This window comes from Perognathus longimembris, chromosome 16 (assembly GCF_023159225.1).
Source record: "Perognathus longimembris pacificus isolate PPM17 chromosome 16, ASM2315922v1, whole genome shotgun sequence".
NCBI classification, from domain to species: Eukaryota; Metazoa; Chordata; class Mammalia; order Rodentia; family Heteromyidae; genus Perognathus; species Perognathus longimembris.
Window position 1 is genome coordinate 27,072,124 of NC_063176.1, and position 25,842 is coordinate 27,097,965.

The 25,842-nt window shown below is 41.8% G+C and overlaps 1 protein-coding gene across 2 annotated transcripts in view; it reads right to left on the reverse strand.

Moving 5' to 3' along the window:
* The window catches only part of Lnx1 (ligand of numb-protein X 1), a 104,553-nt gene that overhangs the window by 7,074 nt on the left and 71,637 nt on the right, over positions 1-25,842 (reverse strand). For both annotated transcript variants that reach the window (XM_048364788.1, XM_048364789.1), the window contains 6 exons: positions 21,025-21,266; positions 20,189-20,341; positions 15,502-15,704; positions 13,292-13,663; positions 4,148-4,282; positions 996-1,173 (listed from right to left, as the gene is read on the reverse strand). In XM_048364788.1, the coding sequence (XP_048220745.1) occupies positions 996-1,173; positions 4,148-4,282; positions 13,292-13,663; positions 15,502-15,704; positions 20,189-20,341; positions 21,025-21,266 (1,283 nt within the window). The remainder of the gene's footprint in view (positions 1-995; positions 1,174-4,147; positions 4,283-13,291; positions 13,664-15,501; positions 15,705-20,188; positions 20,342-21,024; positions 21,267-25,842) is intronic.

Sequence of the window (25,842 nt, forward strand, 5' to 3'; positions counted from 1 at the left end):
ACTACCTGTGACCATGTCTGGCAGAGGAGCCCAGAGCAGCTAAGAAAATGTGGTCTTAAAGAAGTAGAAAGAAGAGCTCACATTTCCATTCATTGTATTCCTATGGTGTGCAGAAGGAGCTTGAGTTAAGCACCTACTTTGTGCACGTCTATTTCCACACTTCATATCCTATAAACCTCTAGGCATGTTCTCTCGTCGAGAACATGGGCTTCTATATTCCCCACCCAGGTGCTTGCAGAAAAGCAAGAGAAATTAAAACCCACACCTCTCTACTTTCTATTCATCTTTTTGTTTCCCTACCTCCCATGTACAACAGCTTTTCCATAAAGACTATAGCAAGAGCAAAAGGAGAGGTGGAAAAATGGCACCTTGGAAACCTCCCATTTATCTCTTGAATCTGAATCCTTAATGGCACAACTGCTTACCATCCCAAGCTACCCCTATATGTGTGCTGGCAATGTTAATGAGGATACGTACTTGTAGAGGTAAATTTGATATCACCTTCACTTAAAGCAATCCCAAAAGATGTGGTTATAGGAGTAAAACACCAACTGAACAGCACCTAGCATGGTGTTTCATCAATGCCCATTAAATCAGAATCTATCAAAATTTCCTATCTCACAAAATGGAACAGACCATGAATTTGTGTCCTCACTGGATTAGCCCAGCAAAGATCCACTTAAAACAAGTGGGACGAGATTATGCCATAGAGCCAACTTGCTCATAAGTAGCAGATGCCTATTAATCCTGACAGCGTTTGTTGGTTGGTGCTAGGCTTACTAGTAGGCAACCCAGCCCACATCTACCTACAATGAGCCCAGAGGGTGAAACCTGCACAACTATACTCAAACTAGTTGTGGTCAAATGGAAGTGGATATCCTGGTTCAGTTGACTGTCACCTTCTGTCATTAAATTAGGAAATAGTTACAAACCCCAGCAAGCTACTTTTTCTCTCTCTCAATGCTATCATCTCAATGCCCCAATTCTCTTTTTACCTGTTTTTATCCTTCCATCTCGGCTTATAACTCCTCCTGGCTCCACGCTGATGACATAGATAGGCAAGTCCCATTCCCTATGGGATGCTCCTCCTGCAACCGTCATGCCAAGAGATTCGCTGGGGTCTTTATGGACACTAACCACCTTCTCGTGACAAGTCACGGCAGGGTAGAAGGGCTAAAGGGACACACAGAAAAACATGGCAGATATGTTTAAAAGTGGATTTTGTACAGGCAAAACTGACCAAAGTTGTCTAAAAAGTGCAGCAATATCATGGTAGTCCTTGGTTTACCAAGAACTGCCTTTTTGCAACTCACCCTCGTTTCATGATTCCAAAATCTGTAAGCTAACAACAAGTTTTCATTTCAGAGGGAAATAGTAAAATCACAAGCAGAAACCAGGGGAGAAATTCAAAGTCTATAAAGTAAGCTGTAAACAATATCTGCTGAGCCATCCTTTCAAAAAGGAGTGTAGCCTGTATCATTCATGAACATCAGGAGTTGGCTAAAAATTAAAGTGATCTTATTTTATACAAAATCTTCTTCCAGGGCTGGGGATATGGCCTAGTGGCAAGAGTGCTTGCCTCGTATACATGAGGTCCTGGGTTCAATTCCCCAGTACCACATATACAGAAAGCAGCCAGAAGTGGCGCTGTGGCTCAAGTGGCAGAGTGCTAGCCTTGAGCAAAAAGAAGCCAAGGACAGTGCTCAGGCCCCAGGACTGGCAAAAAAAAAAAAAAAAAAAAAAAAAATCTTCCAACTTTCTCCTTAGTGTTTTTCCAAACAGCTCTACCTGCACCGATTAAAGAGGTGCTTAGTGGAGCACCTAGGTATTGAACACAATGAGCCACAAATTAGACCTTTGTTTACATGTCCTGTGTCTCAAATGGCCATTTTTATTTCTCACCAGAAAAGGACACCCACAGTAAAGATGGAAACCCCCAAGTCTGTCAGTAAATTCCTCACACCCAGAGTTTCATAACTTGAATTGGGGAGGAGGAAAGAAAGGCAGAGATAATCTTTACTATCAGTCTTTTCTCCTTACTCCCTAGTTTGGTCACTTCAAAATGCTTTCTGATGCTTAAAAAAAATATTATGAAATAGCTTAAGCTGATGAAAAAATATCATGGGCAATCAAGCATTCATCACTCAAGCACTACAAAATATGTTACAATATTTGCTTTGGATTTAAAAAATAAAAACAAATTTGAAAGATCTAGAAACGTATAAAGAATAACATCATGACTGACCCAGACACCTTATAACTCAAGGCAAGAAATAAATGTGTATGGTTAATAAAAGTGCATCAAGTTCCCTCTTTGCTTTCACGGAGGTCATCACATCTAAATCTGGCATTCCTTAGTTTTAACTTTTCAATTGGCTAGAAGTTTCTCTATTCCACAAACCCTGGCTTGCCTTCTTGGTAATTCTTTGAGTTATTTAAACTCTTGTATTCAAAATGCCATGTTGTTTCCAAAATGCAACAAAACTTTAGTGAAAGCATAAACTAAGCCATCAAACAACTTTTAAATGTGCTATTTTGTATTTTTGAGGCCATTTCAGAAAACAGAACTTGGAAAAGAGTTACAGTTTTCCAGTAGGTCAGTGTGTAAGAGAGTAATTCCAGGAACTCAGACACACAGTTGAGGGTTGTGGCAAAGAACAGACTTACTTACATTTTCTGTGACTCACAGTGGGTAGGTGGAAGGAGTTATAAAACTGCAGTGTGGCAGAGGCCTTACTTTTGATAGCTTAATGAGTTAACACATTTACTTAACTAAAGTTAGTAAAGTAGGTGAGAATTTTGGTTAAGCTTGTACACTAGCTTTCCATTAATACATACTATCAGTTTAATTTAAACATGGTAATGGACAAAAAGATACCAGGGAGCCTTTATCTTTAAAACATTTAGCAGAATGTATTTCGTCTGTGTAGATTGTTTATTATAAATGAACAAGGCCAAGATGCCTGCAGAATAGGGAAGGGGTGGAATGTTAAGCTCTCTGAGTATAAAGTAGAGATTCTGAAATAAAAAAGTGAACCTTAGCTGGGCATTGATGGCTCATGCCTGTAATCCTATCTACTCAGGAGTCTGAGATCTGAAGATCACGGTTTGAAGCCCGCTTGGGCAGAAAACTACATGAGACTTTTATCTCCAATAAACTACTCAGAAACAGCTGGAAGTGGTGCTGTAGCTCAAATGGTACAGTGCTAGCCTTGAGCAGAGAGGCTCAGGGACAATGCCCAGGCCCTGAGTTCAAGCCCCAAGACTGGCCAAAACAAAAACAAAAAACCCTATATCCTGATGTGGAAAGAGAAAGGTATTTGTTCCCTTTTGTCTGTCACAAAAATAGGTTAATATAGGATTTCAGTTATAAATAATGGAATCAAATCTTCGAGGAAATGGCTGATAGACTGCTCAGGGAACACAACCTCTTAATGTTTACTAAACAAGGTTTGTTGACACTCATTCCAGAGGTTAAGCCATTGCCTCTAACAGAAGCCACAACCAGAAGTACAAATTAGGCCAAGTCACCCAATTAGGAAGAGGTGACAAACTGGTGTCCTGAAGGATGAGTTCCATTCTCAATGCATTCTTCTGGGTTCAAAGTGTCTAAGCATTTTTTTCTGAATTTGAATGCTACAAGACAGGACATGCTCATGGGCATGCCTCAGTCTTTACCCTTCCCTGATGTCCTATGAGCATCAAGTACCCAAATCTTTCTTCTGGGCCCTTCTACAAATTCAAATATTGAAAATAGGGGAATCATCATTTCCAGACAAACTGGGAAACTAAAAAACAGAAACCAAGTAAACCTCTTGACTCATTTCAAGTGAATGGAGAACAGTCCTTACACAGTTCAGACCCTGTATAAACATGATATGTATTTGGCTTAAAGTAGAAATTCTATCTCCATATGAGGTCTTTATGATCAGGTTTCAAAAACTCTCCCAGCATCTTCCTGGTTCCTGATTGGGTGGGCAGTACCTGCTACCACATCAAGTCTGAGGACTGAATTTGGCCTTTTAGCCTTTTTAAGTCCAATCATGTTTCTTGAAGTCTAGAGAGACACCTAGAAAGGTTACAATATGTGGCCTTTCCATAAAACAGCTCCTTAGAGGAGCTGCAGACATGCCTGGCTGGGCCTCACCTTGGGAGCACTGTTCCTCTCCACCGGGCCTGGGGACCAGCTGCCATTGCTGATCCAGCCAGCTTCCTGAAAAATGTCTGGACTCTGCTGTCCAACCTGGCGGGACACAACCAGGTGAACACGCCTTTCACTGGCCTGTGTCAGAAGAAACAAGAGTTAGCCACATCACACAGCTTCCATTCAGAGTACCTGGCACCTGGTGGGAACTTTGGTTGTGCCTTTCTTCCTTTACAAATGGACCAATATTGATTGTAATCAACTTACCTCCTCTCTCTCTCTCCCTCTCCCTCCCTCCCTCCCTCCCTCTCTCCCTCCCTCCCTCCCTCCCTCCCTCTCTCTCTCTCTCTCTCTCTCTCTCTCTCTCTCTCTCTCTCTCTCCCCTCCCTCTCCCTCTTCCTCTCCCTCTCCCTTCTTCCTTCCCTTCCCTTTTTCCTTTCCATCCTCTCTCAATACTTGAGATGGAACACGGGGCCTTTGGCATATTAGTCAAGAGGTCTTCTACCTCTATTATTTATGTCAGTGCCCATCCTATAATTTGGGAAGAGCCTGAATTACTTCCTTTAACCTTCAACCAGGTATTGGGCATGACCCCAAGGGAAAACCTAGGGAAGGTTAGGCTGTGTAGTCTTGGGAAAGCCAGGAATAGATAGTGCTGGTGTATTTTTAATGAATGACTCTACTGCACACAAGCATTAGAGTCTGGATGGAATAAAGTACACAGAGTAGAATAGAAGCTCAAAGGTTTATGATGAAAGGTGAACAGCAAAGAAAGAAGTAGGATTAGTGGCCGCAACCCTGTAACTGTAGGAAGGGAAGTCCTGTGTCTGACCATCTTAGACATTCAGGCATTGGAAAGATAAGGACTTTAGGTTGGAATACAGCTTGATTAAAGTCATTGCCTTACCTACTTTTTTAAAAAAAAAATGTGACTTCCACTAGTTCTGACTGCTATGTACATTGGTGCATAGAGCATTCAGAATAGCAAGAGCATTGCTTATTGGAAAGGTCTACTCCACACAGTAAGTCTACAGTTGCTTTCTGCAACAGATCAAGTTCATGTGTGTTTGGTTATTATAGACTGGCTGATTGCTGTGCTTTCAGATCATCAGGAAACACAGATTAGACCTGAGCTGGTGAAACTTACAGAAATAGGGCTCCATAATAATCCAAGCTGAAGTGGCCAGCTGACCTTCCCTATTACTTTAGTAAAAGTTCACAAAAAGAGGCATAGTTGGATTTCATTAGAAAGGTCCCCAAGGATGACAGGTCTGGGGACAAAGATGAAGAAAGGAGAAGTGAGGTCTAGTGGCTCCTCTGTTTGTCCCATTCTTGACTGCTCATTACCACAACAGAGATGTGACCTGCCTACCTTCTTCACAGGTATGATTTGGGGGTCATTGGAAAGTCAGGTCCTGAGAAGAAGGCATGCCAAGTCCCTGTTCTCCATTAGCTCCAACAATGAGAGTTGAAGAATCTGCTTCCGACCCACCATGGGGCTGAATGTTTCTGTCCCTTCAAATTTCATTTGTTGAAATCTTAACCCCCAAGAGGATGGTATTGACCAGTGAGGCCTTTGAGAGATGATTAGGTTATGATGAGAGAGCCATCATGAGAAAGATTAGCACCCTTACAGAAAGCATAAGGGACAGTAATCCTAGCTACACAAGAGGCTGCAATCTGAGGGTCATGGTTAGAAATCAGCTCAGGCAGATAAATCTGTGATTCTCTTATTTCCAGTTAATCAGTGGACATCTGGAAGTGGAGGTGTGGCTCAAGTGGTAGAGTTGGGTTTAAGCAAAAAAGCTAAGGGAGATTATAAGGTCCTGAGTTCAAGCTCAGTATCAGCACAAAAGTTAAAAAAGCATAAAAGACTTTGCCCCTTCTACTACTTGAGGACACAGCGAGAATATGCCACCTATAAGAAAGGGGTTATTCACAGGTTTTGAGTCTGTCAGCATCTTGATCATTAGAACTATAAAGATTTCTGAGCCAGGTGCTGGTGGCCCATGCCTGTAATCTTAGCTACTCAGGAGGTTAAGATCTGAGAATCAGGGTTCAAAGCCAGCCTGGGGAGGAAAGTCTGTGAGAGTTTTATCCACCAGAAAACTGGAAGTGGCGTTGTGGCTCAAAATGTTAGAGTAGTAGCTTTGAGTGAAAAAAGCTCAGAAGGGACAGCACCCAGGCCCCAGGTTTAACCCTCATGACCAAAACAAAACAAAACCTCCAAAAAACAGAAAAACTTCTTTTTTTTTTTTTGCCAGTCCTGGGGCTTGAACTCAGGGCCTGAGCACTGTCCCTGGCTTCTTTCTGCTCAAGGCTAAGCACTCTGCCACTTGAGCCACAGCGATACTTCTGGCCGTTTTCTATATAATGTAGTGCTTAGGAACTGAACCTAGGGCTTCATATATACAAGGCAAGCACTACCTCTTGTCTTTTTATAACCTATTTTTCTTCCTTCTCATCTCTCTCCCTCTTTCTTTCTTCCCTTTCTCCATCCTCTTCCCTCTCGTTCTTGTCTCCATCCTCCTCTCTTTTCCTTTCTTCTCTTTCTCTGACAACCCTTCCCTACCTAAGTACTGGGGATTGCAGGTATAAAAGCCATCAAGCGGGCTGGGAATATGGCCTAGTGGTAAAGTTCTCATCTCGTATACATGAAACCCTGGGTTCAATTCCTCAGCACCACATATATAGAAAAAGCCAGAAGTGGTGGTGTGGCTCAAGTGGTAGAGTGCTAACTTTGAGCAAAAAGAAGCCAGGGACAGTGCTCAGGCCTTGAGTTCAAGCCCCAGGACTGGCAAAAAACAAAACAAAAGCCATCATGCCTGTCAAATAACTTAATATTTTTATGAGAGGAGTTTTGACCTTAGAAAAGTCTGTGCCCCACTGCCCCCCAAAAAGCTAGAATTGGAGCTATGGCCCAAGTGGTAGCACACTACCCTTGAGCAAAAAAGACTTAGGGCCAGTGGTCATGCCCAGAGTGCAAGCCCCATGACTGACAAAAACCAACAATAACAACAAAATATTTCTGTGCTTGTATATGTGTATATACATAGACATACACATATATGTATTATAAATTTCTATGTCTATATATACTGTATATTATACACTATATGCTATATATACTTACATTATTTATATACATACATAGTATATATAACAAAATATACAGTATATTTGTTTATGCATATTCAAACATTTACAATATATTACAACAAATATTATACATGTATATACATATATGTATACATATATATAGCTGATATATATATATGTATATATATATCAGCCTAACTGGATGTCTTATCTTATCTTCCTTCTAAGCACAAGGCTCCCTCTCCTCAGGAACTGAGACCTTGTTTATAAAATCTTAAACACTAAGAAGCCAATGAGCCCATGAAATCAGATCTGCACAGCTGTCCAACAGTGAGCATACCAACCTCTCATGGATTTGCATTCTTATATTAATAAACATTCCTGATCCAGGGTCTCTGGAAACTCAAGGGTCAGCTGAGTGGTTGTAAATCAGATGAACTTTAAGACGAATTGCTAACATGCAGCAAGAGTATTGATTATGAATTTCACAATAGATAGTTGGCCTGCTGGAGTCCTCAGAGAATTCTCCTCCACCCACAGCCCTGTCATCACATTCAACCTTGCTCGGCCATCATTTACATTCCCTGTCTTTGCCTGCCTGTCTTGTATTCTGGTGTTTCTCGTCACATATAAAGCCTGTGTCAGAACAGAACAAAAATAACAAGCTCAGGAAATAAGAAAGCTGACATGTAGAACTCTGGTATTAACCAATGACATTCAATTCTTTGAAGAGAATTTTGTAATAAGGGTTTCTTTTTTGATGGCAAGCCTCACTTATCCAGATAAGGTTATCTTAAGAAACTTTCTGAAGTGGAAAAAAAACCCCACTAAAACATAAGCAGCAGCAAACACTGAGGTCAAAACTTCAAACATGGAGCCTGAATTTGCTTTCTTATCTTTTGGGGGAAAATCCATTGTTTTGCAAGCAGTTGGCAGCTGGTTTGTCTTTGCCCTGCTTGCATATTCTATCACATTCATCTTGGACAAGGAGCATCACATGATGCGCCCAACACCTCTTAAGAACTGTGAACATTTGAGACATATACATCAGGTCAACCTGCCAGGCCCAAATCCACATTGTCAGGAGCAGCCTGCAGGAGTTATTTAATTCACACAAGCACAAATTTCTCACTGGGCTTTCCAAGCTGGCTCTAGTATTAAGCCGTTGGCAGGACTAACACTCTAATAAATAATCCTGGTATCAATTTACTTGAAAATAAATTTTCTACAAGGCTGGATCTGTGGCTCTTACCAGCCACCTTGTAAATTGCTCACTGGGAGACTATTTGATGTATTTTCTTTCGTCGTGTTTGAAGACAGAAAGGTGGAAAACGGGCTAATGTGTTTGTCCTGGCTCTAACTCTCAGAGTATCTGGAATCGAAGTAAAGAAACAAATATCTGGACCCCGTCTTCTTTTCCATCGGTGTGAATGTGGTGTGAGTGTGAGAAGGGGTTGGGGTTGAAGCACAGAACAACCAAAAGAGAGATTGATTCTTGGTTTCATACAACTTAACATGTGCCAGGAAAGTGGTAACAATAGGCCTGTAATTTCCACCACCAGCAGTGGTTGATAAAGAACCTGGACACTGAGAGCAAGCTTCCCCTAGCTCATTCATAAAGGAGGACGGGACTTCAAGTGAATGCATCTCTGCTGCTTTTGGGGGGAAACCTGTAAATGCTTAAAGAGACTCCTTAACAACCTATAGCAGATGAACGCATTCATTATGCTTCTTATATTACCTTTTAACTTACAAATAAAGAGTCACAACCACCCCACAAGACTACAGGACACGATTCCATACAAACACCAGACAAGGAGATGTCCACATTGAGAACAGGTATTGGGACTTTGTCACTTGGAGTAGACAGACTGTGAACATGGCTCCCTCTCTAATACAGTGTAGGTCCTCGGGAGACTCATACATGAGTGGGTGGCACCTTGATGCAGATGGATGAGATCCAGAGTGTGATTTATTCTATCAACTGCTGAGAAAGCTGGTCTAGACTTCATGTGATATCCGTGATAGCACAGGTTGAAGTGATTTGTTTGAGACAGGGTCTTGCAATGGAGTCCAGGCTTGGTCTGGAACTCATGATTCTCCCACCTCTGCCTCCTCCTCTTCCTACTGTCTTCAATATGTAAGTCATCCCAAAAGCCTGAAGAGCTCCTGCCTCAATCTAATAAACAGGGTGGAAGTGGCAGTGTATAATGGGGTCGATGTGATGCATTCTTATCTAACAAGCAAAGTAAGGTCTTTTTGGTGGCATCAGCTACCATGAGATTCCCACTTTGCTATTTTGTACAGGCAAAAGAGATTGTTCTATGGGTCCAAGAATCTCATACCTGTCTTTATTATCTCTGATTAATGGAAAGATGGCAGAGGTTTGCAGGACTGCACCATAAAATACATCACAAAGCCCAACCCACTTCTGGAACAAATGAGATGGGACTCACACCTTACATAACAAGACAGACAACTGGATGCATTTGAACCACATGTTAAGGTAGAAAGATACTGAAGCCATTAGTCATTCCTGTTGTCAGATACCCAATGGGGTGTGGGAATGAAGTCTGTGATCTCACCCACCTTCCAGTGAGTGACAGATCTTCTCAGGGAGAAATCAAAGGCTTCAGAAATACAAGTCCAGAATAAACTAATAGTGGTATAAGTGGATATTCCTTACAAAAAAGCCTGGCAAAAGTCAATTTTGTATAACCTGACTTGTTTACCATGGAAACTTCAGCACCTAGCACCATGCCTGACACATCATAAAAAGAATTTGTGTCTATCTTCTGCCCGAGAGATGGCAGCCCCTTTAGTAAATTAAATGTGATCAGAATCTGGCAAAAAGGGAAAGTAGGACAATTGTGAGGAAAACCTTTAGGTTTAACCAAGGTAGAAAAGGAGAGTTAGGGCAACAATTTGGTCTGTTTTTCCCCAGTAGCTGATGGAAACTCCATGTTTATCCTTACATTCCAAGAAGCACATATCTTTTAGGGGTTAGAAAACTAATGATGGGAAGTGGTGCTGTGGCTCAAGTGGTAGAATGCTAGCCTTGAGCACAAAGAGGTTCAGGTACAGTGCCCTAGGAGTGGCAAAACAAAAATAAATAGAGAAAGAAAGAAGGAAGAAAGAGAGAGAAAAAGAGAGAGAAAAAAGAGAGAGAGAAAGGAAGAAGAAGGAGGAGGTAGAGGAGGAAGAGGAGGAGGAAAGAAGGAAGGAAGGAAGGAAGGAAGGGAGGAAGGAAGAAAGGAAGGAAACTAATGATGGTAATGCAAGTGGCAATTCCCACAGCATGTCTCTCAGGATTCCTGCTGTGCCAAGGTAAAACAAGCATTTGGAGATATATGTCTTGAAGAAAGAGCAGTGACGTTTGCAGGCCCTTCACACTCAACAGTGTTAGAGCTGTGCATAAGGTTCATTCTCATAAAATTCCAAGATGAAAATCCTACTTTCTTAGGAATTTGGAGCCCCACATAACAATCATCTGGACTTTGAGAATTTAGCCCAAGGAGATTTTGGAATGTGTGTACAGTTTAGTCTATGTGCATAAATGTACCACAGTACCATGGTAAGATAATTTATCTGAGTTGGAATTGGATTCTATTACTAGCTGGGCTGATTTGTAAAACACACACACACACACACACACACACACACACACATACACACACACCCCTAGCAGCTCCTATTTCATTGGTGGCTCCAAGGGACGTGAATGTTTAAATTCCCCCCAAAGTTCTACTCTTCTTTTTTTCTAGGTATGCAGAAGAATCACAAGTTGGAATCATGTTTTTAATAACATATATAGGTAATTGCAATAATGTAGTTTTTTGTTTGTCTTTTGCTTTCTGGCTCTATCCAAAACCCTATAACCTTCCTTTTCAAAGTGTGAAGAGGCCAACTTTCTGTTGCTTCTCATTTAAATGCTATTTATTCTGCGGAGCAAATATCATATATACTTGGTATTGGCCTTTTTTTTTTTTGACCACTTCTACAAATGCCTTGCATTTTTTTCTGCATAAAGTCTGTGGATTACCTGAAAACACAGTCATTCTTATAATAATACTCAAACAAAAAAAAACTTGAGACATAAACAATGGTGAAAATCAAGTCATATTCACTAAGCTGCTATTAGCAAGTCAGTTGTTGTGTTTTGGGAAGGGTTTCTTCTCAGCCAGGCTTGACTGTCCATCTAACACAGGGGCTGATGACTCAAGGCTGTTGCTTAATAAGCTGAGGGTAGGGCTCCACATATGTAAAGTTGGTCAGATTTATAACAGTTGTGGCTTTTCTGTAATAACTCTTCCTTGAAGTAATGTAGAAGAAAAGCAGAATGTGTGGTATAGTGGGAGAGACCATGACCAAGAGGACATGCTGTCTGGGAATTTCTTTGTAAGGCAAATGTGATTCATGGAGGAGCTATACAAGGAAGGGCAACATAGCCAAGGACTGAATGGAAATTTGAGTCTCAACCTTTGAAGGGTATTTAGTTTAATCCTTCCAGCCTGGTATGTGTTACTAGTATCACATAAATAAAATTTTCTTTTCTGAAACAGCAAGATATTGCTTAGCTGAGTTGTTTTTCAGCATTCTTTTTTATATTTATTTTTCATCTAGCTTTGCTCTAGTTTTTTTTTTTTAAATTTTCCTGCTTAGAAAGCACATTAGCTTTGTTTACTAAGCAAAAGGATCTTTGAGGAATTCTCACTGTTAGGCAAGATTTAATTTCATAAATTGCCTTTCTCAGGGGAAAAATGCTCTTCTGTTATTAATCTAAAAAATTGAATGCCACATGTAATTAAGAGTTTTCCAAATAACATGAGGAAGACAGTTTTTCTTTTGCCTTCCTGTTGCCAAGTACCCTTGGCAGATTATCTCCACAAGGTGAACTGTATCTGCAGAGGGCACTAAAAAGCATAGCCTGAAAAAATTGATAGTCCCTAAAATCTAGGTTTGTTTTTTTTTGCCAGTCCTGGGCCTTGGACTCAGGGCCTGAGCACTGTCCCTGGCTTCTTACCACTCAAGGCTAGCACTCTGCCACTTGAGCCACAGCGCCGCTTCTGGCCATTTTCTGTATATGTGGTGCTGGGGAATCGAACCTAGGGCCTCGTGTATCCGAGGCAGGCACTCTTGCCGCTAGGCTATATCCCCAGCCCTAAAATCTAGTTTTTAAAGGGGAGAGGGGTGTAAACCAGCCAGGTGCTGGTGACTCTCATCTGTAATCTTAGCTACTCAGGAGGCTGAGATCTGAAGATTGCGGCTTATAGCCAGATCAAGCACAGAAGGTCTTATCTCTAATTAACCAGCAAAAGGCTGGAAGCGGAGCTATGGTTCAAGTGGTAGATGACCAGCCTTGACTGGAAAACTAGAGTAAGAGTACCAGCCCTTGAGTTCACACCTCAATACAGACAAATAAAATAAAGAGGAAAAGAAATTCATTCCAAGAATGGCAGTTGCTTTTGAAGAGGAAAAACTAAACTCTTTTTTATTTTTCTTATAGGTATGTCTACTTCACACAATCTATTTTGTGTTCTGAGTCTCTGGCACATTCAGGGTAGGGCCATCTGCCTTACACTGACTTGTGAAATTAGGACAAGAATATATTTCATGTTCTGAGAGGCCAAATAGTTCATTACTGTACTGAGCATGGCTTAGCACATAGAAGCTGCTCAGCCGATGCTAACTGGACAAATTCAAGGGGACTAAAACTTGGGGACAAAAAGCACATAAAACTAGTTCATGTTCTTGGGCAAATGGTTTGACAACAAATCCCCATGAAATGGAACTAATGAGTAACATGGAGTGTGTGTGTGTGTGTGTGTGTGTGTGTGTGTGTGTTAGCTGGACTGCATTTATTAATTCAACTATATTTATAAAATAATAAACATTTATTTACTGAATGCCCACTCCTGCCAGACATTGCATTAAGAGCTTGAGATCTGGTACTCTACTATACAACACTATACTAGATTGGCGGGTAACCCTAAATTAGTTGATTAAAAAAAAAAAAAAAGCAGGTGTTAAGAGTGACCTGTGACCCACCTGAATCAGATGAGCTGCACTTTCTGGGCTACCGTATCGAAGGTCATGTCCATTAATGGCCAACACACGGTCATTCTCCTCCAGCTGGCCGTGCCGGTCTGCCACACCCCCATCCAGCACACTGAAGATGAACACCCCAGGCTCATCCACCCTGCGCACCAGTTTTATTCCCAGCTGCTCCTCAGGACTGCTTTTGTTGAGAATCACATGGAAACTGTCATCCCGGGGCCCGTAGGTATCCGGTGTCCGCCCGGTGCTCCTGCTTCGGAACTTCTGCTCGCGCAGCACAGTGAGCCAAAGCACCTGGCAGGGCTGGCGCAGGAGGCGCAGGGCATAATTGTGAGGGACATCACTGATGTCCATCCCGTTCACCTGGGGGAGGAAGAGTCCTGTAGTCAACTCCACAACGCTGCCTAAAAGGCCCAGGCTGCCAGGAGCCAGACCCTGGGCTCATTTCCAGCACCACAAACAACAACAACAACAACAACAACAACAACAACAACTTTAAAGCCAAGGCCTACAGGATAACCAGTCTTGTCCCAGAGACTGCTCTGCTCTCCTTATCCTGTGAGTGAACAGCTCCATCCCATAACAGTCCTTTTTAGCAACACACATTTATGTACACAATCTTGACCTTCACTTCTGTAGCTTGCAAACTTACTTCACAGCAGATAGGAAGGGCAGGAAGGAGGAAAAATATAGGAAAAGAAAAAGAAAAGAATTTTCCTATTCTACTCTAAGGATTCTATTATTAAACCTTTTCTTTTTAAGGGTGCTGGGTTTCAAACCCAGGGCCTCACACTTGCTTAGCTTATACTTTTGTCACATATGCCCCCAGTCCCAAATGATTGCATTAAATTGCTGTTTAGATCAAAGTGAGTTGGTATTTTCTTTTCAAAAAATGTGTTTAGCTCAGAGACAGTGCCCAGATGCTGAGTTCAGGCCCCATGATCAAACAAGGAACCCCCCCCCACCCCCGCCCCAAACTTCAGCTGAAGTTTTCTCCCTGACTCACCCATACTGGAACTTCTAGTTCCTGTGGCTCTGTGTGTGAATACAACAGACAGAGACATAGAGAGAGAGGAGAGAGAAACAGAGAGAAAATACAAATTGCAAATGAATGAATGTGTGAGTGCATGCATATGTTTGTAAGCATGTTAAAGTATAGGTATGTATGAGAGCAAAACTATGTCCCAGTGAGTAGGTGAGAGAGAGAGAGACAGAGAGACAGAAACAGAGAGACAGAGAGAAAGAATATGTCAGTTATCACAGCGATAGTCTGCCAAAAAGAGAAAAAAATCCTGCACAATTTCAAACAATCTAATATAAAAAGAAGTTTCCAGGGTTTTTTATTGACAGGCTAGATCAGGCTGCCATGTTACTTAAATATCTTTAAGCTCTGCACTCTCATTTGGGCCTCACTGATAGTGCTAAACTGGGATGTCTGGTTTTAATTACTCTGGCTCCACAGGCCCAGCCTGGAGGCTCCCAATGCTTGTTACTGCTTGGCAAGAAAGCAGTTGATAGCAGCCCTGCACTGCACAAGGTGCTGAGGAGGGGCCCTGGCGGAGCAACCACCTAGAGTTTCTAGTCTGGGAAGATTTCATGTTGTTAGAGGCAATTTGGGATGAGCTTTGAAACAGCCCTCCTTGAAGTACAATGCATCTCCATGTCCAGAGAGGGATGGGACCCTCTGGGCATAGCAAGTCACCAGCAGGTAGGGCCTGCTCCTCAAGCCAAGAAAAGGTCTTGCTCTCCTGCTAAAGAGTCCTGGCAGCACTTGCTTCATAAATGCCAGCTGAAGATGACAAGAATCAAGATGTAAGTAGGGTACCAGTGGCTAAGGTCTGTGATCCTAGCTACTTGGGAGACTGAGATCAGAGGATTGTGGTTTGAAGCCAGCCTGAGCAGGAAAGCCTGGTAGATGGGGGTGGAGGGGAGAGAGGAAAACACAGAGATAAAATGATACAGAGACAAATATTGATAGACAGAAAGTGAAGAGTGACAGACTATGTCAAATTTTAATTTTCTTAGGGAGACAGTAAAATATGAATCTATATTCTAATCATTATAGGAAGCAAGTGTCCACCATGTTTATCTCACTATATTCTTCTCATCCATCCATTGACCCATCCATCCATCCAATTATTTGTTCTTCAAGGCTTTTTTTATATCACATGCTTTATCAGAGCCTCACAGCTAGTCTCTACCTTGAGAATAATGTCCCCAGGCAGTAGCCGGCCGTCTCTGGCAATCACTCCATCATGGTAAATGTGCTGAATAATGATGTGGACCAGTGGGGTTTCATTGCCTCCCACAAGCCTAATGGAGAGGCTTTCATTGGGATCCACTCGATTGATCTTGATGCTGGTAATTTCACCATCTGGGATCAGGTGGTACAACCTTGGAAAGACTGAAATGAGCAAAGATGTATTTAAGACACCCACATAATGGACATTTCTAACCACTTCTTTTGCCAAAGTAAACTGTTCATTGTTTGTCATTCGTGTTTGCCTTCTTTCTGCCTCAGTGCCAGGGTAAGTTGTTCTGCTGGAATGCTTTTCATCCTGGGCCTAAACCAAAAATTTCCTTCAAGGTCTGCATGAAATGATCCCTTCCAATTAAACTCTCCTCTGATCCTTTTTCCCTTGCTCTTTTAAAACACACCACTTCCTCTTATGGCTTTCTCTCATGGCATTCATCCTTCCATTCTTGTCATTCACAACCATTTCTTAGTTCCCCTCCTGGACTCTGGAATCTAGAATCTATCAACTGACTGGCTTTACTATAAGGCATCAAGCAGCTGTGTTAAACTGCATATTCTTGCTTCTAACAGTAGGGCAAATGAGTTCAATTAATGTTTAAACAACTTGGATTACATTAAGCAGGCTGTAGATCACAGAATGATTTCTGACATTTCCTTGGTTCTGTATATAGATCTCTGCCTGCAGGAGCCTTTGGCCTGTCTACAGAGTAAACAAGAATGAATGAATGTACAGAATTAAGTGTAGTTCCATTGCTTTCTTCTAGAAGGACAAAAACATAGAACCTGCTCTTTGGTCCCTTTGATCACTCTGGAGAGTTTGTTCTTAAAGACCTGCTTTTCGGGTGTGGGGAAGCCTCAGTTCTCCCCCATCAGACCCTCCTGTTAATAGTGGGAAATCAACAGATCTTATTCAGATTCAAGAATAAGCCCAATCCTAGTTGACGGTTTCTGCAAGCTGACAGGAGATTTGAGGAACATATAAGCTGATATTTCCAAACTTATCTTTTAGCAGCACCAGGGACTGAAGCCAAAGTGTCATACTTGCTAGGGAAATGCTCTACCACTTGAGCTACATTCCCAGCCATTTTTCCCATACTTTCATTTTTTTACATAGAGTCTTTTGCTTTGGCCCTGGGCTGACTTCCAGCCATAATCCTCTGAATTCCAGATAGCTAGAACCCCAGCTTTGTTCACCATGCCCAGCCTGTAAATTTCATTATTTATTTATTATGCTGGGCACAGGGGCTTGAACTCAGGGCCTTATACTCTCCCTTAGCTTTTTTGCTCAAGGCTAGTACCCTATCACTTGAGCCACACCTCCACTTCCACATTTTGGCTGGTTAATTGGAGATGAGAGTTTCACGGATTTGTCTGCCTGGGATGGCTTCACACTATGACCCTCAGATACCCTGTTGGGTTATGATTACAGGCGTGAGCCCCTCTCCTGTGATCAGGAGCAGCTACTACTGACTGCAGTGCAGCTCTGTAGTGGTAGCCCTTTATTTCACACATGGACTTGTTCAGGCACAAAAATGAGGAAGCAAATTAGCTGAAGGCTGAAAAATGAGGTCACTTCAGAGTCAATCAGACCCAAGTTCTGATAAGCCACACCCTTACAGCCTTATGGTCCCTGGATCCAGGTTAGATCCACAGGAGACCTGCCTGATGGACTGATGAGCCACAGTACCAAATTGCAGAGAACTCACCAAGAAATGCTGAAACTAAGCCCAGCTGAGTTTTGTGGGTAAATGGCCCCTCAGAGCCTCCACCTCAGAGTTAGGACGCAGATAGCTGAGACATTTTGTCTCTGTTTTAGAGGCTCCTTTAGTCTTATCACACTGGGAGCCTGGTTCTACATTAACCATTCTTTGTGACTATTTTCAAAACCCATGACCTTGGAACATTTTTCCTAAATGAATTCAATTCAGAAACAATGAAGGAAAAATGAGTTATATGTAAGTATGATGGAGTGGTTAGCAAGGGGCAGAAGAAGCCTGAGATATTATAAATATGGATTCTTAAATTCCATTGTGATTTAATGTAATGTAAACAACTGAGTTTTCTGAAAGGCTACAAGTAGCTGTCTTAATCTGTCACAAAAGTGTGTGAGCGATTGAGTTCAATTAGTGTTTAAGCTACTCTGATTACATTAAGTAGGCCAGACCACAAGCATGTGTTGGGACATGTCAGGTAACAAGGGAATGGCAATTAAAAAGAAAAATAGTTTTAAATAAAGAAAGATTTGATAATATTCATCCAAACTGCTCTTTCTCTCCCCCACCCTCCCTCCACTCTTTCCCGCTACATCCTTCCTAACACATCTACAGAAATCCTACTCCCAAACCTGAACTACGCAAGGATGTCTTGACTTCAGGATACACAACAACATACACAGCCACACTCATGAATGTTTGTTTTTAGCCTCACTAATGAAGCTTTAGTGACCCTGGAGAATCAAAGTCATTTTCAAACTGCCAGACTTGCTTTAGTCTGGAGAGAGAAGAATTTGCTCAATATTGTGTCCTTGCTTGAGAGCTAAAAGATTTAACAATTATTTTTCCTATGAGTTTATTATATGATGGACACTTGTTGAGCTAAACAATATGAATGTATATTTTCAGTTTTCATAATAACCCCATGAAGTAGATTACTGTCTCTGGTAGAAGAAGGGTTGGAATAGCAGCTAGGAGGAGAATCAGAGCTCTGGCTAGACTATGACAGGCGTTAGGGGAAAGGCATCCAGCTCTTACACGACTGGGGCAGGCCCAGGGAGTGAGAGCACAGGTGAGTGGCTAGCCACGTGAGACCTAGAAGAGGCCTTACATGTCTGCTTATGAAGTTTCTGAGAGTCTAATAAGTACCCTGGCTGCAGGTCTCCCTTGCACCCTGAAGAGTGTAGTTTCTGGAGCCAAAGGACCTGAGTTAACACCCTAGCCCTATGGGTTTTAGTTGGCCAACTTTGTGCTAGTTACCTTATCTCCTAGGATTCTGTTCTCTTATCTATACATGTAGAATGGCAATCATTATTTAGCATGGCTGAGACACATCATTGACTTAGAACACTACCTGTCAGAGGAAGCACTCACTTTTAAAAAAAGGTATTGTTATCATGACTTTAAGGTTATAATAGAAAATGAAAAGAAAGGAATAAGGTAGTATTTCTTCAGCTCCATTTGCACTGTGGACAACATACAGGATCTAAAATCCAATCTATATCCATGGATTCATAGAGCTACAATACAAGGGGTTGAAGGTGTGGCTCAGGTGGTAGAGCGCCAGCCAATGAGAAAAGTGTCAGATCCTGAGTTCAAATCCTAGTCCTGAACAAAAAAAATAGCGGGGGGGGGGGGGAGGTAAACTACAATATAAGATTCAAAGATCAAATTCAAAGATAATGTGAAACAACCTAAGGAACTTCTCTGTGCCTCATTTTCCCCATCTGTTTCACTACTTCACAGGGTTGTTGTAAGGGTTAAATGAGGCAATGTGTGTTGGACACTCAGAGCCACACCTCATACTAATTAATTGTATACCATTTGCTCTGTGCCAAGCACTAAGATGGTTTTCACTCACTAATTATGATTATCATTGTTTTTAAAAATAATGACCAAATACAAAATTGTACACTTGCTGATTGGTTCTGGTTCCATCAGGGGAATATGTCCTTATTTTAAAGCATAATGGAACTCCTTTTGAGAGCAAATAAATGACTAGAAATTCTTGGACATTTATTTTGACATGTAAAGTGTTTGAGTCAACATTGGAACAAATTGTTCCCTTCAACAACAAAATAACAGAAAACATTTAAATGCTTTGCTTGGCTGCTGGTGTTACTTTATCTCCCAAGGTTTTTTGTTTGTTTGTTTGTTTCCAGTCCTGAGGCTTGAACTCACGGCCTGAGCACTGTCCCTGGCTTCCTTTTGCTCAAGGCTAGCACCTCTACCACTTGAGCCATACCACCATTTCTGCTTTTTCTGTTTATGTGGTGCTGAGGAATTGAACTCAGGGCTTCATTCATGCTAGGCAAACACTCTACCACTAAAGCACTTTCCCAGCCCCTCTCCTAAGTTTTGATGAGAGGATACAGAAATCTCTTAGCTCAGAATCTCCTGGATACCTATTTCCCAGGAAAGACAACAGGTTCTTGAAAAATAGGGATGAGCCTCCTATTTATTATTTTTTCTTTGTTTGCTTGCTTGTTTCGTGTGCATGTGTGTTGAGATGGGGTCTCACTGTGTAATAGGTTAGGATGTATAGAACTTATGTACCTCAGGATGGCCTCAAACTTAAAATCCTCCTGCCCAGTAGACTCCTCCTCCACCACCTCCAGTGGTTGGATTACAGTTATGCCTACCATGGTTAGCACTTACTAGTCTTAGAATTATTACTCACTGTTGTTATTCAGTAAGCTAGTATATAAACATAAGGAATCCAACATCTTTTCCCTCAATCTAACAGGGAACAATAGCTTCTCCTTTTAATTACTTACAAGACAAGAAACTAGCCTGGGTAAGAAAAAATATTCTATATCCCTGGGAAGAGAGAGATGACAGAAGGTTCCTGGTGCTTGTCACCATCCTTGAAGTCACTGTGGAAGCCCAGCTATGTCCAGTCTTGTGGGGTTCACTCACCTTCAGGAGCAGTGGGATTTTCAGAATTTTCCCTGCCCTGGTCAGCCTGGTTGGCAACTGCACTCCCGCTCTTTGTCCTTCGCAAAACACTCAGAGCTCGATTAATCTTTTTAAAAGATCTGCTTCTGATAGTGGACCGCTCAAAGGGCCGTGCTAAGCAAGAGAGAGACGAGAAAAGGTGTTTATTTGTTGATAGAGATCATCTTTTAGCTGGGTATGGTGGCACAGAGGCCTGAACTCCCAGCACTCAGGAGTCTGAGGCAGGAGGATCTTGAGTTTGAGGCCAGCCTGGGCTAGGCATCAATACCCTGTCTAAAAGGAGAGGAGAGGAGAGAGAAGGGGAAGGGAGAAGAAGGGGGGGGGGGAGGAAAGAAATAATTTTTATGTATATTCATAAGTCATATGCAACAAAATCTTATACATAATTAACTCTAGGTGATAGGATTGCAGAATTTACCTATCTGTATTTTTATAAAGTAAAATATGTATGTTTTTTGAAAAATCTGTGCTTTTCTTTTTTTTCTCCTTGGACTAAAGTGAATACCAAAGCCCTTTCCTTGGGAAGCCAGGGGAGGCCCTGGCACTGTGGGAGGGATAAATCTTCAGGCCTCCCTTTAACCTCTTTCACCAAGTCAGATTACATAGTTCTAATGATCTGAGGTACTCGTGGTTTCATTTCACTTCGGAGAATTGGACACTGAGTGGCTGCCAAAACTACCAGAACCATTTCTCCTTACAAAAACATTTCTAGAACTTTCCACAGTGAGTATTCCACAGAGGGCAATCTCAAGGAAAGCCCAGAGCCCATTCCCGGACAACCCAACCCTTTGACTCACCCCTGGTTCGGTTACTCCGGCCAGAGTCCGAGGGGCTGGTTGCTGGTTGTCCATCCTCAGCTGTGGACACATAGGCAGGGTTGTCCAGGCCAGGCTCGTCGGTCATTAAGGAGATGGCAGCAGCTGCAGACACCTCTGGGGAGAGTGTAGTGGCGGTGAGGCTGGCACAGCCATCAGGGCAACCATCTTGTGAACGCCTCTTTCTGTCTTTGGTCAGGCCATAGTGGGAGGCTCCTTTACAGCTGGACAAACCCAGGGAAGGTTAGAAAGGCTGTGGGCCTACTGCCATTGTTCTACTAGGCCCCTTCAAACACACAGCATGCACCGAATGTCCCTTCTTTTCACACACAGGCCCTCTGTACACACTTGCCAAGCAAGTGACATCACATGTAATGATTTGAGAAAGCAATTTTTGTTTGTTTGATGCTGGTTCTGGGTGCACAGGGCCTGGGTACTGTCCCTGAGCTTTATACTGCTCACAGCTAGTGCTCTATCACTTGAGCTAATACTTCACTTCTGGCTTTTTAGTAGTTAATTGGCAATAAAAAAATCTCACAGACTTTTCTTATCCAGGGCTCTTATCCTCAGATCTCAGCTACCTGAGTAGCTAGGATAACAGGTGTGAGCCATTGATGCCCAGCAAGGAAGCACCTTTTAAGAGATCATGATTGCATCCCCCCGCCCCCCAACACAATCTCCACAATGGCTGCTGGGCCACACATGTAAGAAAGTTATAGTGTCCACTTAACGAGGGCTAGATGCGAGGCTGTCATCTCTAACTGTGGAGAAGTGGTAAACCCTTCTTGCTGATATTTATTTTGACCATAAAGTAAGTCTCAAGTACACTCTTCTTCCTTTTGAGTTAGCTCCCTTAACACTGAGCATACATATGAAGCTTCTCCCATTGTCCACATTTAATTGTCTGAAATCAGAAAGTCACCAGGAAGCCATAGAGTTTGCTCAGCACGGTTCCCTAGGGGCAGGGTTCCCTAGGGGCAAGCATGGTGGCCTCCATCTCCCCCTCTGAGCTGGTCCACAGGGCCTTCCTGTTCTTCAGGGGTCAGTGGCCTGGGGGTGTCTGTGCCCTAGGAAATGTCATTCATTCCCATATCTCCCAGCATTGGTACAGCAAAACAGCTTCTGTGGGTTTTTAATGAAACATATTAGTTTCTATCAATTTGCTGTCCATTTCATCAAAAGACAAACTTTGGAAATTGGCCAGTTTATTGGTGCAACAGCCCAAGCAGGAGACCAAGGTTTGTGCTGATCTAAGTCAATGTTTTTCCAAGAACATACTTTTATTGCCACTGGGAAACATCATTTTGGTCCACATCATTTTGGTCCACAGGCAATGTTTTTGGTCAGGAAATGGTGATGATTTAACCATCTCATTGCATTGTGGTAAGGGTAGCAAGATGCCATTGTTGTACAAATCAAATCATTCTGAAGAGCCCCTTTAAAAAGCAGCAATTTGCATGTAATGAATATGTTAATTTATATTTTTTTCTTATCAGCTTGTTATACAAAATTTTACATAGTTGAGCCACGTGCTGGTGGCTCACACCTATAATCGTGGCTACTCAGGAGGCTGACATCTGAGGATCATGGGTTCTGAGCCAGCCCAGGCAGACAAATTCTTGACTCTTATTTCCAAATAACTACCAAAGAACCAAATTGGAGGCACAGCTGAAGTGTAGAGTGCTATTTATACAAAAAAAAAAAACCAAAAAACTGAAATAGAGCTCAAAGCCAGGTTCAAGACCCAGTACCATCACTCTCAACAAACAAACAAACATATCAGACTTGCATGCTTGAAGTAGATTTACCAGATTTACCTGTTTCTTTATTTAGAGACAGGATTTCACACACCTGGACTAGAACTTGGCATCCTCTTGCTTTAGTATCTTGAGTGCTGGGATTATATGTATGTTTCATCTTCCTAGCTATGATTAAACTATTTGAAATAAACCTTTGATATCTTATTTTTAAAGTGATGTCTCATTTTCTTAGAAAATACAGACAAATGTTTGTCTACAGTTGATACATACACAAGAATTTTACTGTCTTTGAAATTCTAGAATTAGCAGAATACATATTCTTATTGTCTGGCTTAGCACCCTCGTCTTAAAATTTACTGAGCTAGGGCATCTTGTGCAATTTTTTTTTACCCTGGTTAGGCCATATAATTTGCACATATTTTGTATAAAGTTTGAATTTAAGTTTTGCATGAGTTCAGTACTTTGCTTCATATATAGTAAATGCTCAGTAAATGGCAGCTATTCCTATAATTCACCTCAGATATTCTTCAGATGTCTGAGATCAAGATTTATGTGACTATGAACTCCATGTTATGGAAACAATTGTTATATCAGAGTTGTAACTACTTTCAACGTCCCATGTGTATCTGTAGCTTCTACTATTGATGATGTTCTTGTATCACCTTCCTGTGGTTGTACCTACACTATCTCTGTAATCTTATCTGAGTATATTGGAAACCGTGTATACTGGTATTGGAACTAGGAAATTGAAAGGGAATACCAAAATCGAGAGACACAGGGTAAAAAAGACAAACAACTACAAAAGAAATACTTGCAAAACTGTTTGGTGTAAGTGAACTGAACACCTCAGGTGGGGAAAGGGAAAGGGGGAGGAGGGGGGGTATGAGGGACAAGGTAACAAACAGTACAAGAATGTATCCAATGCCTAACGTATGAAACTGTAACCTCTCTGTACATCAGTTTGATAATAAAAATTTGAAAAAAAAAAGATTTATGTGACTGATCAGGCTGAATATTTTTACTGCAGTCACAGGTACTTTTGTATGTGTGGCCAACGTGATCACGGGTTTGTCTTGTCACTTACACTATGTAAGAGCCATTCCTGTCATTGAGTTTAATTGCTACTTAAATATCTTAGACAACATTGCATTAGATTTAACATTGAAATAAAAAGTTACTGTATATAAAGAAAGTTTTAAAAACAGAGCAGGATATAAATTTGATATTCCTCCTTAAAAGATCTGAATAGTAAAAATAGTATGACTTGATTATAAGAGGCAAGCACTCTTGCCACTAGGCCATATTCCCAGCCTCGTATGACTTGATTATAAAAGGAGGACTGAGCTGGGCACTGGTGGCTCACACCTGTAATTCTAGCTACTCAGGAGGCTGAGAGGCTCATGGTTCAAAGCCAGCCCAGGCAGGAAAGTCCATGAGACTCTTTTCTCCAATTAACCACCAGAAAACTGAAAGTGGTGCTGTGGTTCAAAGTGGTAGAACACTAGCCTTGAGCAAAAGATATCCAAGACAGCACCCAGGTTCTGAGTTCAAGTCCTATGACTGACCAAAAAAAAAGTTAGAAGGGGGAGAGAAGGAAGAGGGGCTAAAGAAGAATAACAAAGATGCATAAATTTGATCAAAGTATACATTAAATTCATGTACATAAATATCACAATGAAGCTGCTTTGTATAATTGTTTTATAATAATATATTTTCTGAAAAAAGACTGCAATTCCATATTTCTTTGCAAAGAAATAAGCAAGTTTTTTATGTGTTTAGAAAGACATCCTTGGGGCTGGGAATATGGCCTAGTGGCAAGAGTGCTTGCCTCCTACACATGAAGCTCTCGGTTCGATTCCCCAGCACCACATATATGGAAAACGGCCAGAAGGGGCGCTGTGGCTCAGGTGGCAGAGTGCTAGCCTTGAGCGGGAAGAAGCCAGGGACAGTGCTCAGGCCCTGAGTCCAAGGCCCAGAACTGGCCAAAAAAAAGAAAGACATCCTTGAGCAGATGAAAAGCATAGTTATTTTTGTCATTGAAAAGGATTTCCTGGGCTGGCAATATGGCCTAGTGGCAAGAGTGCTTGCCTTGTATACATGAAGCCCTGGGTTCAATTCCCCAGCATCACATATACATAAAATGGCCATAAGTGGCACTGTGGCTCAAGTGGCAGACTGCTAGCCTTGAGCAAAAAGAAGCCAGGGACAGTGCTCAGGGCTTGAGTCCAAGCCCTTGGACTGGCAAAAAAAAAAAAAAAGGATTTCCTATTTCACAACAAGTAACAACCAGGTCAAGAGATACTAAATTTGCCTACACAGATTTCAAAGACATGGAGTCTGGTGTGACCATCCAGTCAGCATGGAAATATTTCTCTCTCTTTTTAAACATTTTATTATCATTAAGGAGTTGCACAGAGGAGTTGCCTTTAAAGTTTTTGGATCACTAAATTGGTGGCACACTTGAAAGTTCCAAAATGATGTTAATAATCAATGATGAGATGTGGGTGTTGGGGAGTTGTTTGTTTTGAGACTATAACACAAGCTGGTTTTGAGTTTGCTATGTAGTCCAGGCTGACTTTAAACACATAATCATCTTGTTTTAGCCTCCCTATTGCTGCATTGTGGATGTGTGCCACTGTTCTTGGCCGAAATGTAGTTTTAATATTATTAGAAAGGGACTATGACTATACAAGCTTCCCCCCTCTTCTATAAGAGGGAACTTGACCGTACATGCCAGTGTATACTGCTAATGCACCAACACGGGAGGTGCCCAAGTCCCCTCACTTGAATTAGTAAGCTTTGACTCTATCAATCAGCAACTTTGGCTGGGAATTTTTCTCCTAAAACATAGAAGAAAAAAGAATGATATGGGGAATTCAAACCCTGGAAAAGACACTGTGTGATGGAAAAATAGAGGCCAGTGTGCATCCAACCAGCTCCAAGTCATAAACTAAATACAGGAGTGGAATAGTTCCATGTGGGCCTTGGTCAGCAATGCATGGGAAGGAAGTTCCTAGACTATTCACTGTTCTGGAAACAG